This window comes from Macrobrachium nipponense, chromosome 13, assembly GCF_015104395.2.
Source record: "Macrobrachium nipponense isolate FS-2020 chromosome 13, ASM1510439v2, whole genome shotgun sequence".
Classification (NCBI taxonomy): domain Eukaryota; kingdom Metazoa; phylum Arthropoda; class Malacostraca; order Decapoda; family Palaemonidae; genus Macrobrachium; species Macrobrachium nipponense.
Window position 1 is genome coordinate 84597308 of NC_087206.1, and position 17756 is coordinate 84615063.

At 35.9% G+C, this 17756-nt stretch overlaps 2 protein-coding genes across 2 annotated transcripts in view; one reads left to right on the plus strand and one right to left on the minus strand.

The window, feature by feature from the left end:
- The window catches only part of LOC135225157 (mucin-2-like), an 861510-nt gene that overhangs the window by 625721 nt on the left and 218033 nt on the right, over window positions 1–17756 (minus strand). The window lies entirely within an intron of this gene.
- Window positions 16801–17756, plus strand: part of LOC135225382 (uncharacterized) — a 75670-nt gene continuing 74714 nt past the window's right edge. Inside the window, exon 1 of the mRNA XM_064264715.1 lies at window positions 16801–16862. Within this exon, the coding sequence (XP_064120785.1) occupies window positions 16801–16862 (62 nt within the window). The remainder of the gene's footprint in view (window positions 16863–17756) is intronic.

Consider the following 17756-nt stretch of genomic DNA (forward strand, 5'->3'; position numbering starts at 1 on the left):
GATATTACCTTGACTTCATCCGATTTCTCGTCGTTTGCAATAACTATCTGTTTTCTGTTGTGTAAAAATTCTTTTAACCATCTTCCTACTTTATCCACGATATTGTGTTTTCTAATTTTCTTCGCTAATATATTATGGTCTACTTTATCAAAAGCTTTTGCAAAGTCTAAATAAACCACATCTGTTTCATTTCCGCTTTTCATATTTTTGAATATGTTCTCACGGTGGACTAACAGTTGGGTTTGTGTACTTTTTCCGGGTACGAAACCATGTTGTCCTTTATTAAACAAATTATTTTTTATTAATGTTCATAATATTTTTCTTCATTACCCTTTCATAAACTTTCATAATATGTGATGTTAGACTCACAGGCCTATAATTACTTGCCTCTAGTCTTGATCCACTTTTGAAAGTAGGGGTGAATATATGCTAATTTATGCTCATCATAATCTTGCCTGTATCTACACTTTGTCTTAATAATATTGCAAGTGGCTTTGCGATAGAATGACTACTTTCTTTAACAAAATAGTAGGAATTCATCAGGCCCTGCAGCAGCTCCATTTTTAATTTCATTAATAGCCTGCACAATATCAGCTTCATTAATATCTATGTCAGCTAAATATTCACTATTTTCATCCCTTACTTCTATATCATTATCTTCATTATCTATTCTATTCTAGGGGTGAATTCTCTCTTATATCGTTCTGCCAGTATGTTGCAAATTTCCTTTTTTTCATTCGTTAATCTCCCTTCAATTCTCAGAGGGCCTATTTCTATTCTTCTTTTATTCATCTTCTTCGCATATGAGTATAATAGCTTGGGGTTTTGCTTGATATTTAATAGGGTTTTTTCTTCCAAGTCCCGTTTTTCATTTTCTTTTGATTGTTATAATCTTTGTTCTGCATTTTCTATCTTACTTTTTTAGTTCTATAAACTTTCCATGCATTTTTTTCTTTTGCAAGACCTTTTTTCCACTTTCTGATTTTCTGGAACAAGATCCTTCTGTCTCTTGTATGCATGATGATGTTTTACTTTTCTTCTTCGGTATATATTTTTTCCACTATTTTCTCCAATATTTTATATAATATCTCCGTATTTACCCTTTTATTGTCATCAACTTACGAAAATGTTATCCCAATCTTTTGTTTAATTCTTCATTAATTTCTGACCATTTTATATTTTTACTGTAGAAGTTGTATTTTCCATATCCTTCCCACTTTTTCATTTCTTGCTTATCTCTATTTTCACTTGCTTTGGAATGAACTGTTAATTCTATGACATTATGGTCTGAAATATTCGCATTATAAACTATTATTTCTTTAACATAATTCATCTCGTTCACAAATACTAGGTCTAAAGTATTTTCCTTTCTTGTTGGCAGGTGATTTATTTGTTGAATGTGTATTCTAGTAGCATATCTAATAGCTTTTCAAATTGCCTCTTATCTTCTGCACTACTATTACTCTCTTTTTTATATGTATAAGTACAACCACAATCTCCTATTCGTTCTTTCCATTCTACGAAAGGAAAGTTGAAGTCACCAGATAGGAGAATAGTCCAGTCCTTGTGATTTCTACATATATCATCCAATTTTTCAATTATTAAGTCAAACTCTTTAGTATTAGGAGGTCTATATATTACTATGTTCATCAATTTTTCAGATTCAAATTCTACCGCTATTAGTTCACATTCTGAGTTACTATATTTCTCATATATTTTCCTTGTTTTTTTTGGCTTCCCAATATATTGCGGTTCCCCCTTGATTCCTATTTTTTCTATCTGATCTATAAGTTTGGAACCCTTTTATTGATCATCATTCCCAGTCTCTTGGGAATACCAGGTTTCACTTATATTCATTATATCTATTTTCTTTTCATTTTGGGTTAGTTCTTCTAAGTACTCTATTTTTCTTTTTGAGTTGACTCGTAACTAAACCCTGCGCATTCATCACTATGATGGTTTGCGTGTTTTCTCCTTCATTTAATACTGGTAGTAATAAGGATTTTCCCATGTCTCTTTCCTGTTCTGGTATGTTGTCTTCATTTCCAGAAATTCTGACATTAAAAAATCCAACTTTTCCATAATATTTGATCTTCCTTCATCATAATTATTCATTTTGTGTCTGAAATCTGGCAATTTTCTCCGTTTCTGCAATATCCTCTTGCATAATAAATACAGTTATTATCTCTTGAGTAGAATTTCGGAGCTGATGTTTTGAAATTTTTTGCTGACACCTCTGCATATCTCATTGGTGGTTTGCTTTTCTCTTTTACCTGATATTCTTGATTTCTCTCTTTATTTGTTTCTTCTTATTTTGGATTTTATTACTTGGTTGGTTATTTATTTGATTATGATTCATGGCTACAGGGGTTGCATATATTTGCCAATTTTTTGTCGAACTTACATCCTTTTCCCTTCTTTTAGGTTTACATATTTTTGGGATGCAGATCTCTGCAAATCATCCCCATCCATCTAAGTATGCACATTTACCATATATTCATAGTTTTGACATATCTTAGGATGTTTGTAGTAACATCTTTTCTCCAAATCTGCAATTCCCTCTTTTCAAAAGGTTGCAGATTTTTGTCTTTCTTGTCTATTTTTTCCTCTTTCCCGTCATTGTATAGATCTGGGTAGAGCCTCTTCGGGATTTGCTTTTCTGTTGTCATATCGTAATTTATTTCTTCGTAGGTATGCTGCTTTATTGCCTCATATGTAGTATCAATGAGTATCTCTGCATCCATACTTTTATCTTGTTTCTTTGTTTTCTTCCTTATTTTTTCTGTCATTTCATTTTTGTTTACTTCTCTTCCGTTTTCCTCTTCTTCTTTTTCTTCTTCTTCTTCCTCTTCCTCTTCTTCTTCATCCTCAACTATTTGTACATTCAATCTTGATTTAATAACATTGTCTATCCATGATAGACATGTTGAACAAAAAATTCTTTGTATCTTTTCTCAAATCTTGTATTTACCTCAGCCACACTGTGGATGGGTCGGAATGTTGCATGCAGCACATTTTCTGATTAGGTTTTGTGGATTGACTATGCTATACCAAACCTTACACAGTTTGCATGCTTTTGGCATTCTTTTTCCTAATGCATCAATTAGGATATTCACAAGATTCACCTTATTCATTTTCTTTGTCGGAATATGTTGGTTTATGTATATTTTCTTTATGAGTCTCTTGACCACTTGGATTTTATTTGGAACTTCTTCAATTATTTTCAAGATGTTTTCATTTAGATTTGTTCCAGTTTGAAGGATTATATCCTTCTAATATATCTATGAATGCTTTTGTATCTTTTTGGTTAGGACTGTTGCTGATTTCATAGATGAGAAATGCCAGTTCCCTTCCTGCTACCTCATCGTATTGCGAATCTGCTAGACACGCCAAATTACGCCACCTCTTCCCGCAGTTGGAACTTACTGCCATCTTGTTCTGATTTTATAGTATTACACTTGATAAACTAACTAACTTAGAAGACGCTTTATCCTACTATTTTCACACTAATCTTATCACCGATAGTTCACGAACACTTCTAGATATTTCTCAAATTCTAGTCGTATGTTAAACTTGTGATATCTGTTGATTAATCTGACTTCACGCGGGTACGACTCACCAAGCAAGATGGCTACTTACGAGAGAGAGAGAGAGAGAGAGAGAGAGAGAGATTTAGAGATTTAGCTTGACCCTTTAGAAATTCGATCTAATCACTGAAAAGATGAACACGACACGTAATCAACCTTTCCACATGTTCCATCTTTGGAGGGAAAAATAACACAGAAAAAAAATAGGACGGGATACAGGTGGGGGAGGAGGGGAGGAAGAGGAGTCCTAACCGGGTCAGAATTTATAAGTATTATTTTGACATTTCTAACATTCTCTTTGGTACCTAAGACATAAAAGATATCCAGTCGACTGTTAGGAATCATTTTAGAATCTTTGTGGAGTATAGGAGTAAAACAACTGGGTATTCCGATGCGTGTGAGCCTCCTCAGTGGGAAAAAACTAAATTACCTTCAAATGGCAAATAAGGGATCCTTCATAAAAGCAAATTTAATTTCATATCAACAGTCTCTGAGTGTACCCAAGAAATTTTCGCAGATTATTCTTCGACCATACTGTTCGTAAATTCATAACTTGTATTAACCGCGAATAAAATTTCTTTTTACTATTATTATTACCTTCAATGCTAACTATTCAACTAATTTCCAAGAGCAACATCTTTCAAAACTCGGACAGCAGACAACTCGGACCGTGCCTACTCCAGTGACAATGAGAAGCACCTCGTAACAACGTCAATACATCTTTTTCTTGTCATGAGCAAAAAAGGGCAATAGCTCCTTGTAACATACCTACAGTAAGTTCCATTCACTCAAAATTCCTCTCCGCCTACCGTACGCAGGCCTACGGAATCTACATTACAATAGAACATAAAAAGGCCCGTGAATGGGCAACTCAATCTACGCGAGAACATTTCCGAAAATGAACCTTTCATATTCCGCACCATTAGGGCGAAGCGGGTTTGAGATTTCAATTGCTGGACGAAAACAGAATAGACAGTAGATGAGAGAAGATAAATAGCGAGCGATTTATCTAATATACCGCAACAGACACGGCAGGGCAACATAAGTGCCCGTAGAAGCTAAGGTTAAGGAGTACGCGACTGGAAGGAGAGAGAGAGAGAGAGACCACCAACACTTCGGTCTTGGAAATAAGCAGCAAAATATACAAAAACGTCAAGGCTGTAAATCTCTACTCTGCCCTTAAGAACATGGACCTTACGCCAGCGATGGCACCCCGGCGTAACGAGAAGCCCTTCCAATAGGAATACATGACCCTTCAATTAACATGCCCTACAGGGCATTCCTAAACAAAAACAACAAATAGTACAACGGTGGCTCCGACGACAAAAGGAACCTATCATGTAAATCAGCTAGACTTGGGACGTTCATAAAACTCAAGAAGGCGACGTAGAAATATGAAATGAATATCAACGAACCCATTTATGGTGCCGGAAGGTGATGCCTGTGTTCCTCTATTCGTTAGTGCAAAAATTTCTAATTTATTAATATACATATACATAATTAACGATTACACAATAATATATATATATATATATATATATATATATATATATATATATATATATATATATTTATTTATTATTCGAGCTACAAATGTCCCTTAATATCTAATTCGCTCTACCTCGGAATTGATATATTTTCATATATGTAAACCGAAGGGGAATTTTTTAGTTAATAATAATTTCGTCCCCTCATGGGATCGAACCGCCGTCCAGCGGACAGGAACGAAATCAGGACGGCATTGACGTTAACCGAATCGTTAACGTCAATGTCGTCCTGATTTCGTTCCTGTCCGCTGGACGGTGGTTCGATCCCATGAGGACGAAATTATTATTAACTAAAAAATTCCCCTTCGGTTTACATATATGAAAATATATCAATTCCGAGGTAGAGCGAATTAATATTAAAGGACATTTGTAGCTCGAATAATTTATATGAATCACGGTGATGTGATAATTATATATATATATATATATTATATATATATATATATATATATATATATATAATATATATATATATATATATCTTCACACACACTGAGTGTGCGTAATTATATATCATTTCAGTCAAACTTGTATATAGTTTTCATTAAGTAAGGTTTAACATTTTCATGTTCGGATTGAATTGAAAACGGTTTTGTAATTCTCGACGTCAAAAAGAAATTGGTCCATTCACATCTGAAAAAAAAAAAAAACCTCCATTTAGCTTCCGTTCGTGATAAATATGGGAGCTGAAAAAAAAACTTAAGACTCCCTTCAGAAAGGGGTTCTTTAAGTGAACATGAGTTGGATGCTGATTAAAAGTTGCTTTCATATGCTAATGTGAAAGTGGCTGGATAACACATTCTTGTTAGGCGATAAGAAACCTTAGAGATGTGTTGTATGACAAATGGATCGTTAATATCTAGGATGAAGAAAAAAATGAGAATCTTAATTAACGAGGTGTTAATCGTGATTGGAAGTAGCGCCTGCTGTCTTGTGAGATTCATGGAATCTGCCTTATCTTTTAATGGGAAAATGCGACTCTGGAATGCGTTAGGTCTCTGGGTCTTTTGCTTTTTCCTTGTTAGGCAATGGTGGGATTCTTTATTGTTATTTAGGACATTAATTTCCTTTTGCTATTTATTTTATCGGAGGATTTATGATTTTCCTACCTGATATTTTAAGCTCATTGTCTATCTTTATTGGTGTATATGTACACACACACACACACACACACACACACACACACACACACACACACACACAAACTAAGAGACGTTACAGGAAGCTAATTAACGCTACATCTATAATAATTGATAAACGTCATACATCGAGCGATAAATAACCTTACGTGGTAAAGAACTATTCAACACGACGTGGCTAAAATCGCAGCCCTGAAAAAACTAACATTCAAGACCCTGACCCACAAACATTTGATCAAAAACAACGCAGAACTCACCATTACACAAGAGAAGAGTTTTATACCGCAAGTCAAGACCGCACGTTTCAGGAAGGCCAAACCATGGAGGTAAATACCATGACTTTCAACACAAGAAGCAACGACCATTAAAAGAAAATGAAAACGGAAACCATTTTCACAAGACTTCATGACTAAGACCCATCATGAACTGTGTAAGAAGTGCGATTTATTAGTTTTCCCAGTTTTCACTTTTTTTTTTCATTTTTATTCTTAGTTCTAAATTTTTGTTTTTGTTTTTATTCTTTGAATTGATCCTTGTTACAAGCCACAGGCAATTCTACGTAAAGCATTTCCCTTTCTTCCTCTAACATCCGAAATGCAATCGAATTTATCCATACTCTCTTAAGAAGACTATTTCTTAGTTATTTAAAATCTGGGAACACAAGAAAAGGAGAGACATTCCTAAACTATCAGTTTAGTAAATAGGTTGAATCGGTTTATCATAAAAATAAAAATACAATTATATCTTCCAACGCGGAATGCGTGGAAAAATTACGAAAATTAAAACAAATGAAAAAAGGGAAAGCCACGCGTTTGAGAGAGAGAGAGAGAGAGAGAGAGAGAGAGAGAGAGAGAGAGAGAGAGAGAGAGATAATCTCCAAGTCACGAGACAGTTTCAAAGAGCTCTCCTTTTTCATCGTGATATGGGTTGGTAAAAAAAAAAAAATGACAATCCTTTCTCCTCGTGACAAAGTGTACCAATGGGCTGAAGTTCGTTCGGACTGAGAAAGAAAGTTCACTTCGAAATTTTACCCTGAAACGCCGTCAGCCCTGTTCTTAGTTCTCTTGGTGGTTGGTTTAAATCAAGATAGTTTTACAGATTCTAAAACCTGCACTAAAAACTAACAAACTAAAGTGCTTAAGAAAAAAAAAACAAATGAATGAAAAAGCGAAACACACATTAACACACCTTAAATGCTGTCAGGGTAAGACAGAAGCCAGAATTCCCACAAGAGCAGATGGCCAATGTCTTGTTACACATATCGTTCGCCAGTACACTCGGTGAAGAAATTAAGGGCCTATGTTTATTGCAAGGAGTCGCGCTCCGCCCAGAATCAAGCTTCTCTCTCAGTAAGGGAGTTCTCAGAATACTTTTCTAACAAATTTTCAGATTTCATTCCTACTAACTTCTGCTGAATTTTTTACTGAAAACATCTTTCGCGCACATTAGCAGAATAAATTTTTAAGCCCTTTTCACTATACATTATCAACAAACTTTCACAGAATACAATTTTAACAACCTTCCATAGAAAACATTTTCAACAGACTTTCGCAGACTACAATTTTAACAACCTTTCACTGAAAACATTTTGAACAGACTTTTCGCAGACTACAATTTTAACCACCTTTCACTGAAAACATTTTCAACAGACTTTCGCAGACTACAATTTTAACAACCTTTCACTGAAAATATTTTCAACAAACTTTCACAGAATACAATTTTAACAACCTTGCACAGACTACAGTTTCAACAAACTTTCTCAGAATACAATTACAACAAACTTTCTCATAATACAATTTCAACAAACTTCCACAGAATACAATTCCAACAACCTTTCACAGAATATATTCTTAACACAATTTTGCTCAATTTTCTACAAAATACATTTTCAACAAACTTTAACGGAACACATTCTAAAGCCACTTGCACAGTGCACATTTCCGAGCCATTTTCACAGCGGACAATTTCAACAAACTTTCATCAGAGAATACGTTTAAAAGATATTAAAAGACATTTTTCAACTTAATTGTTACCCACCACTGCTCACAACAGCCTCCAAAGTCCTGCGAACTGCGACTCGTATTTCATGTACACTCCAAACGTGCAGACGCATAAATAACAGATACACACACACATAAGCAGAGTACAAGAACCATGAACTGCAGTTTTAAATAGAAACTAAACTCTTAGGAGAAACCAAGAACTGAGACATTTTACATATGAATAAAAAAAATAAAAAATAAATAAGTTAAAAAAACTATTCAAATTGCTGGGGTGCGAAAAGCTGAAAATTTTAGATAAAAATAATAATAAAAAACTTAGCAACACAAGTAGGCTATATACACGAAAATTAAAATAATCAATTTATGAATAGATAAAAATCAGTATGATAAAATACGTAATGTCTTATTGAGAAATCATCAAATCAAATAGGTACCTACTAGTTCGCTGCGGAGAGAGAGAGAGAGAGAGAGAGAGAGAGAGAGAGAGAGAGAGAGAGATTCCATCCGGCGATAAAATCGTCCTGCTTTCCGAATATATCGTCTGTCCTAATTGGAAAGGAACCCACAGATAACGATAATTAGAGAAACGGTTACTGCGGCCGATAAGGGACTATATGGCCCGTTCGGCATTTTATCTCCTTTATCGAGATTCTGAGAAATTTTGATTGAGCGCCTCGCTTCCAATTAGACCTCTCGCGACGGTGTCTCTTCTATATTACTGCTTTTCCTTCTACGGAGAAAGTTCAAAGAATTTCTTCCTGGTCTGTGACAATTCCTTTGTCCTATAATAATAATAATAATAATTAATAATAATAATAATAATAATAATAATAATAATAATAATAATAAGCAGCAGAATCAACCATCCGATGTTCATGGACGACATCAAGCTGTATGGTAAGAGCATCAAGGAAATAGATACCCTAATCCAGACTGTAAGGATTGTATCTGGGGACATCAGGATGGAGTTTGGAATAGAAAAATGCGCCTTAGTCAACATTAGTCAACATACAAAAAGGCAAAGTAACGAGAACTGAAGGGATAAAGCTACCAGATGGGGAGCAACATCAAACACATAGATGAGACTGGATACAAATACCTGGGAATAATGGAAGGAGGGGATATAAAACACCAAGAGATGAAGGACACGATCAGGAAAGAATATATGCAGAGACTCAAGGCGATACTCAAGTCAAAACTCAACGCCGGAAATATGATAAAAGCCATAAACACATGGGCAGTGCCAGTAATCAGATACAGCGCAGGAATAGTGGAATGGACGAAGGCAGAACTCCGCAGCATAGATCAGAAAACCAGGAAACAAATGACAATACACAAAGCACTACACCCAAGAGCAAGTACGGACAGACTATACATAACACGAAAGGAAGGAGGGAGAGGACTACTAAGTATAGAGGACTGCGTAAACATCGAGAACAGAGCACTGGGGCAATATCTGAAAACCAGTGAAGACGAGTGGCTAAAGAGTGCATGGGAAGAAGGACTAATAAAAGTAGACGAAGACCCAGAAATATACAGAGACAGGAGAATGACAGAGAGATCAGAGGACTGGCACAACAAACCAATGCACGGACAATACATGAGACAGACTAATGAACTAGCCAGCGATGACACATGGCAATGGCTACAGAGGGGAGAGCTAAAGAAGGAAACTGAAGGAATGATAACAGCGGCACAAGATCAGGCCCTAAGAACCAGATATATTCAAAGAACGATAGACAGAAATAACATCTCTCCCATATGTAGGAAGTGCAATACGAAAAATGAAACCATAAACCACATAGCAAGCGAATGCCCGGCACTTGCACAGAACCAGTACAAAAAGAGGCATGATTCAGTGGCAAAAGCCCTCCACTGGAGCCTGTGCAAGAAACATCAGCTACCTTGCAGTAATAAGTGGTACGAGCACCAACCAGAGGGAGTGATAGAAAACGATCAGGCAAAGATCCTCTGGGACTATGGTATCAGAACGGATAGGGTGATACGTGCAAACAGACTAGACGTGACGTTGATTGACAAAGTCAAGAAGAAAGTATCACTCATTGATGTCGCAATACCATGAGTTGAAGAGAAAGAGAGGGAAAAAATGGATAAGTATCAAGATCTGAAAATAGAAATAAGAAGGATATGGGATATGCCCAGTGGAAATCGTACCCATAATCATAGGAGCACTAGGCACGATCCCAAGATCCCTGAAAAAAGGAATGTAGAAAAACAAGAGGCTGAAGTAGCTCCAGGACTCATGCAGAAGAGTGTGATCCTAGAAACGGCACACATAGTAAGAAAAGTGATAGACTCCTAAGGAGGCAGGATGCAACCCGGAACCCCACACTATAAATACCACCCAGTCGAATTGGAGGACTGTGATAGAGCAAAAAAAAAAAAAAAAAAAAAATAATAATAATAATAATAAACGGTGTCTCTTCTATCTTACTGCTTTTCCTTCTGTGGAAGACAGTTCATTTAGGTTCTTCGTGATCTGTGAGATTTCCCAAGTAATTTAATAATATAATAATAATAATAATAATAATAATAATAATAATAATAATAATATGAATAAGAACAGTTTCGTTATTTTTATAACGTTAAGTCAACAACAACAACAACAACAACAACAACAATAATAATAATAATAATAATAATAATAATAACAATAATAATAATAATAATAAGTGTTAACCCTTCATGTACCAGCCAGTCTCGCTGAGGATGCTGTCCAAGAGCCTCATAAGATCAAGCGAAGATGCAATGCATTACTACCCTAAAACAATTGACCTTGTATCGCAATCATTTATTTAAATTCTTACCTATCAATTCATTAATTTATCTTTTCTCCTTTCTAATAACTGGCCCATTCGTTCTGTTTTTCCTATATTCTTCTTTTACTTCTTCCAAATGAACACCATTATGCTTTGGGTGCTTGAATTTTTGTAGTAGTAAAAAAAATTGGTAAATATTAACATTTACCATACACGCTTATCCGTATCATTATCTCATTCTAAATGTACTACAAAGCCTCACAGCTACATTGTAAAATTCGAGTGATTTTCTTCGTTCCAGAATTAAAAGCATATTTAAATTTTCCACTCAACTCCTCCCTACCTGCTGTAACCTTCTGTGATTTGTCGAACGTAACATCAACTCAATGAAAGCCAATTAACTTTAATTAGTGAATTCCCCTTGGAGGTAATCTGTTAATTTGAAGTGAATTCAATTTCAGAGCTGAAATTGGTCATAAATTGCACAAGCATCGTAATTAGACCATATCAAGAGTGAGGACCAGTACTTAATAGCATCTCTAGTTTACGAGAATACTCATCTAATTCTTTGGTATTGTATCCCAGCTTGGTGGGTTTTGCAACAGGCCTGCTCTCTCTCTCTCTCTCTCTCTCTCTCTCTATTATATCACAAATTGATGAAAACTCAATAACAACCTCTCTCTCTCTCTCTCTCTCTGACAAACATACAAATATACACCTAATGTATACATACAACGTTAAATTAAATAACTGTATAAGGAAGGAATTTAATGTGAATTAATATTTTCTCTGTCACGGCAAATGAAGGTGTCACATAATAACCAGAAGCTGAAAACAGTCAAAACTGTATGATGACCACATTTCAAATCAAGAAGATATGCAGTTGAAAACAGGCTAAAAATTATTATTATTATTATTATTATTATTATTATTATTATTATTATTATTATTTTTTTTTTTTTTTTTTTTTTTTTTTTTTTTTTTTTTTTTTTTTTTTTTGCTCTATCACAGTCCAAAATAAAATTCGACTGGGTGGTAGTTTATAGTGTGGGGTTCCTCCGGTTGCATCCTGCCTCCTTAGGAGTCCATCACTTTTCTTACTATGGGGTGTTTCGTTTCTAGGATCACACTCTTCTGCATGAGTCCTGGAGCTATTCAGCCTCTAGATTTTCTAGATTCCTTTTCAGGGATCTTGGGATCGTGCCTAGTGCTCCTATGATTATGGGTACGATTTCCACTGGCATATCCCATATCCTTCTTATTTCTATTTTCAGATCTTGATACTTATCCATTTTTTCCCTCTCTTTCTCTTCAACTCTGGTGTCCCATGGTATTGCGACATCAATGAGTGATACTTTCTTCTTGACTTTGTCAATCAACGTCACGTCTGGTCTGTTTGCACGTATCACCCTATCCGTTCTGATACCATAGTCCCAGAGGATCTTTGCCTGATCGTTTTCTATCACTCCTTCAGGTTGGTGCTCGTACCACTTATTACTGCAAGGTAGCTGATGTTTCTTGCACAGGCTCCATGGAGGGCTTTTGCTACTGAATCAAATGCCTCTTTTTGTACTGGTTCTGTGCAAGTGCCGGGCATTCACTTGCTATGTGGTTTATGGTTTCATTTTTCGTATTGCACTTCCTACATATGGGAGAGATGTTATTTCTGTCTTATCGTTCTTTGAACATGCCTGGTTCTTAGGGCCTGATCTTGTGCCGCTGTTATCATTCCTTCAGTTTCCTTCTTTAGCTCTCCCCTCTGTAGCCATTGCCAATTGTCATCGCTGGCTAGTTCTTTAGTCTGTCTCATGTATTGTCCGTGCATTGGTTTGTTGTGCCAGTCCTCTCTTGTTCTGTCTGTCATTTCTCCTGTCTCTGTATATTTCTGGGTCTTCGTCTACTTTTATCAGTCCTTCTTCCCATGCACCTCTTTAGCCACTCGTCTTCACTGGTTTTGGTTTTTCAGATATTGCCCCAGTGCTCTGTTCTCGATGTTTACGCAGTCCTCTATACTTAGTAGTCCTCTCCCTCCTTCCTTTCGTGTTATGTATAGTCTGTCCGTATTTGCTCTTGGGTGTAGTGCTTTGTGTATTGTCATATGTTTCCTGGTTTTCTGATCTATGCTGCGGAGTTCGCCTTCGTCCATTCCACTATTCCTGCGCTGTATCTGATTACTGGCACTGCCCATGTGTTTATGGCTTTTATCATATTTCCGCGTTGAGTTTTGACTTGAGTATCGCCTTTGAGTCTCTGCATATATTCTTTCCTGATCGTGTCCTTCATCTCTTGGTGTTTTATATCCCCTCCTTCCATTATTCCCAGGTATTTGTATCCTGTCTCATCTATGTTTTTGATGTTGCTCCCATCTGGTAGCTTTATCCCTTCAGTTCTCGTTACTTTGCCTTTTTGTATGTTGACTAAGGCGCATTTTTCTATTCCAAACTCCATCCTGATGTCCCCAGATACAATCCTTACAGTCTGGATTAGGATATCTATTTCCTTGATGCTCTTACCATACAGCTTGATGTCGTCCATGAACATCAGATGGTTGATTCTGTTGCCTCTTTTCTTGAGTTGGTACCCGGCATCCATCTTCTGTAGTACTTTAGTCATGGGAATCATGGCTACTACGAAGAGTAGTGGGGACAGTGAGTCGCCCTGGAAGATCCCTCTCCTGATATTAACCTCTGCTAGTCTTATTCCAGAGCTTGTAAGTATTGTATTCCAGTTGCGCATTGTATTTTTGAGGAAGCTGATGGTGTTTTCCTCTGCCCCATATATTTTCAGGCATTCTATTAGCCATGTGTGTGGTATCATGTCGAAGGCTTTCTTATAGTCTATCCATGCCAAGCTTAGGTTGGTTTTCCTTCTCCTACTGTTCTTCATTACCATTTTGTCTATCAGGAGCTGGTCTTTTATTATTATTATTATTATTATTATTATTATTATTATTATTATTATTATTATTATTATTATTATTATTATTATATTGACCAACGAGCAATTTATACATAACCATATATGAGAAATCGTTTGTAAATTATACCCCACATAGGAAATGATTTGTAAACAACAAAACATGTAAAGAAATAACACAGAAAAGCAAACAACATGAAAAAAATAAACTGTAAGATACTAACTAATGTGAGATCTGGAAGAGCGAAACCTGAAGGAAAAACAACAGGAAAGAGGAGAGTCAATAAATGGAGGCGTATCAAAACAAGAGGAGCAATTTGTAAGACGAATGTGAAAAGTAATTTGAAACTTTATAGTCTAAAAACTACTCACTGCTGAATACTCAGGTTTATCATTAACCATAGCAAGCACTCTATTATGCTTTCATGCCAGCTGTACCTGAAACAGAAAAACAAACCCATTAATTTGGAAATGGTAAAGTAAATTTTCAAAAAATAATCATGGACACGTGAAAGGAGACAAAAGGAAGATATACATAAAACACTATATATTAAGTTATTTTTGGTAACCATATGCATAATATACTATCTGTGGCTTGTAAAATAAATTCGCAGTATACAGTGGGATGCTGCAGGGTAAGGTTTTGTCACCTACGGTGTTTATCCTTGTATTTATAATAAAATAAATAGTTTGGAGGTAGAAAGAAGTCTAAGAACGATCGAAACTTGACAAACTTAAAATATATAGGCATCGATACTTCCAGTTTATGGTTTTAGCTTATCTGCTCCGACACCTGAGCAATGCTATTCGAAGTTTTCATACCAAACTGATAACATGTCGGCAACACGGCACACCGTTCTCTCTACTTTAATATTTGCTCCAACAATGCTAGTTGTATAAAGTTATGTCATTTTTTTCACCGACAGATAAGAATCTTGACTTGGGCCACGGACGTGTAATTGTACTATACTTGAATGGAAGTGTAACAAGTGTGAAGACAGAGAACATCCTCAAACGACGCTAACGAGAGATGGCAATTAAGATAAACAAAAGAGTGGAATGCAGTTGGGAACAAACATTTGAAAGAGTGTCACAGTAATCGAGAAATCTAACTGGGAGGAAAACTAGATGGCATTCGAGACCAGACGATAAGCTGACACCCCTTTGTAGTTATTTCTTCTTCATTCTAAGACATCGCCTTCAATTTGATACAAACGTTCCTCATAACAAAAACATCATTTACTTCCTACCACTGCCAAATACCTATTGAATATAATCATACCAAAGGCAAAATTCATTCAATGCTATTGCACAGTGAGAAAATAACAAGTATAACCCTTACCTAATTCAAAAACTTAAGCGTTGACAAAGAACGTTCAGCACAAAATATACCAACAAATGAAGTTTACATTTAATATTTATTATAAGTAGCATGATTTTAAATTTTCACTTATTTACTCTCTATTATTCATTCGAAAATTATCAAATATGAATGACATTTTTTGTATGTCGACGACTTGGAAGCAAAAATTTGTCAGCAACACTACGAGATGGATCTCACTAAACATATTATTATCATTACTGGGTTTGTATCTGTCAAGTATACTATCTACTTGATAATTAGACATTTGCTAAATAGTTCGCATATGTACGAAAAAAAGCTGCTTTATGATAATGGTGGTAATATGTTTAGTGAGATCCATCTCGTAGTGTTGCTGACAAATTTTTGCTTCGAAGTCGTCGACATACAAAAAATGTCATTCATATTTGATAATTTTAGAATGAATAATACAGAGCAAGCATGCGAAAATTGAAAATCATGCTACTTATAATAAAAAGCGACGAAAGAAAGACTAATCTGATAACCCATTTTACAAATCTTAATTTCTCTCAGCATTCAACTTGCAAATGAATAATATATTTGCAAAATTACACCAGTTTTGTCCACTGCCTATGTCTCATATTAAGTTGGTGTGTGTGTGTGTGTGTGTGTGTGTGTGTGTGTGTGTTAACCTGCGCGCGCGTGTTAACCTGCCATTTAAAGTCGAACATTCACAGTTCACTTAACAAAAAGGTCACTGCCAAAGATGCGTAATGACATACCCAACTTGCCGTATGAATAATCAATGCACCTTGTCCGTTCAAGAAAGTATGTACCGACCTATCTTCAACTTACCTGACCTTTCGCTGAGAAGGAAAAAAAAAAGATGAAATAAGTCAGGCACAAACAATAACCCGTTTTTTGCCCGTCAGCGAAAGTAAGAGACAAACGTTAAAAGAAATGGCGGATTAAGGGAGGTTCTTATGAAAACATTAAAAGTTCTGTTAACATTCTATAAGGGGTGATCCAATGTCAAACAAAACCAAACTAAGAGAAGAGAGCAGAGAGGATGGAGAGTGAGCGAGAGAGAAGAAAGTAAACTGATAAACCGTTAAACAGAGATTGAGGGAATAAGGGAATTATTCCTGAGAAATATATATAACAAAAGTTTCCACAGACGTGCTCTCTCAATTCCTCTTCAAACGCAAACACACACATCAACACCCACCACAGTACACAACAACACAGAGAGAGAGAGAGAGAGAGAGAGAGAGAGAGAGAGAGAAAGTAACTGATAACCGTTAACAGAGATGAAGGAATAAGGAATATTCCTGAGAAATATATATCAAAAGTTACACAGACGTGCTCTTCATATTCACACACACACACACACAGAGAGAGAGAGAGAGAGAGAGAGGGGGGGGGGGGGGGGGGGACTAATGCCCCCATCTACACGACAGCCACGTATCATTAGTGCTGGCGAAGATAAAAAGCAAAAACCCGCAGAATGAGGATTGAATTGCACTCTTATGGTAAATACAATAGCATCAGGAAGACAGCCTCTGACAGGTGAGTTTTCAGGCCATTAAATGAACTAAAAAGAAAAGAAAAAAAAAAGTATATGGTTGTAGGGCGCCACGCAGTCTTCCCTCACAGGCCGGTTTTTCTGAGAGAGAGAGAGAGAGGAGAGAGAGAGAGAGAGAGAGAGGCACGCCAGTCATTTACCTTACCAGAAACGTTTTCTCCATAAAGTATATCAAATCTATCTATCTGTCTAACTACAAATACATATTATATATGTGTGTTTTTATGTCTATATATAAACATATGTGTGTAGTATATCAAATGTACTTTATGCAGACAACATTTCTGTTACGGTAAATGACTGGCAAACTCTCTCTCTCTCTCTCTCTCTCTCTCTCTCTCTCTCTCTCTCTCTCAAAGGGAAAGGTAAATATGAAGAATAATGTAATCCCTCAAATAAGTAAAGAACAAAGAATATGTACAAGAAATATGTGGGGGAGGAAGATGTGGTTGAAGAATAGGAGGATGGGATGGAATGAACAGAAAGGGGGAGGGGGAGGAGGGAGAAGGAGGAGGAGGAGGTGGCGGAGGAGGAGGAGGAGGAGGAGGATGAGAAGGGTGGGAGGGAGTGAATAAGACCCGGGGGATAGTTCCTACGTGCTTCGAATCTTATGACGACGAAGTTGGCACAGGAATCTTATCCACCTGTTCCTTACTCAACAAACTAGTTATCTCTCTCTCTCTCTCTTTTTTTTTTTTTAGTTTTGACCTATTATAACCCTGAGGGCGAAGTGTCTGCTTTGTAAGAAGGCTTATATATATATATATATATATATATATATATATATATATATATATATATATATATATATATATGTATATATATATTATATATATTATATATATATATATATATATATATATAACCTAGATGTTTTT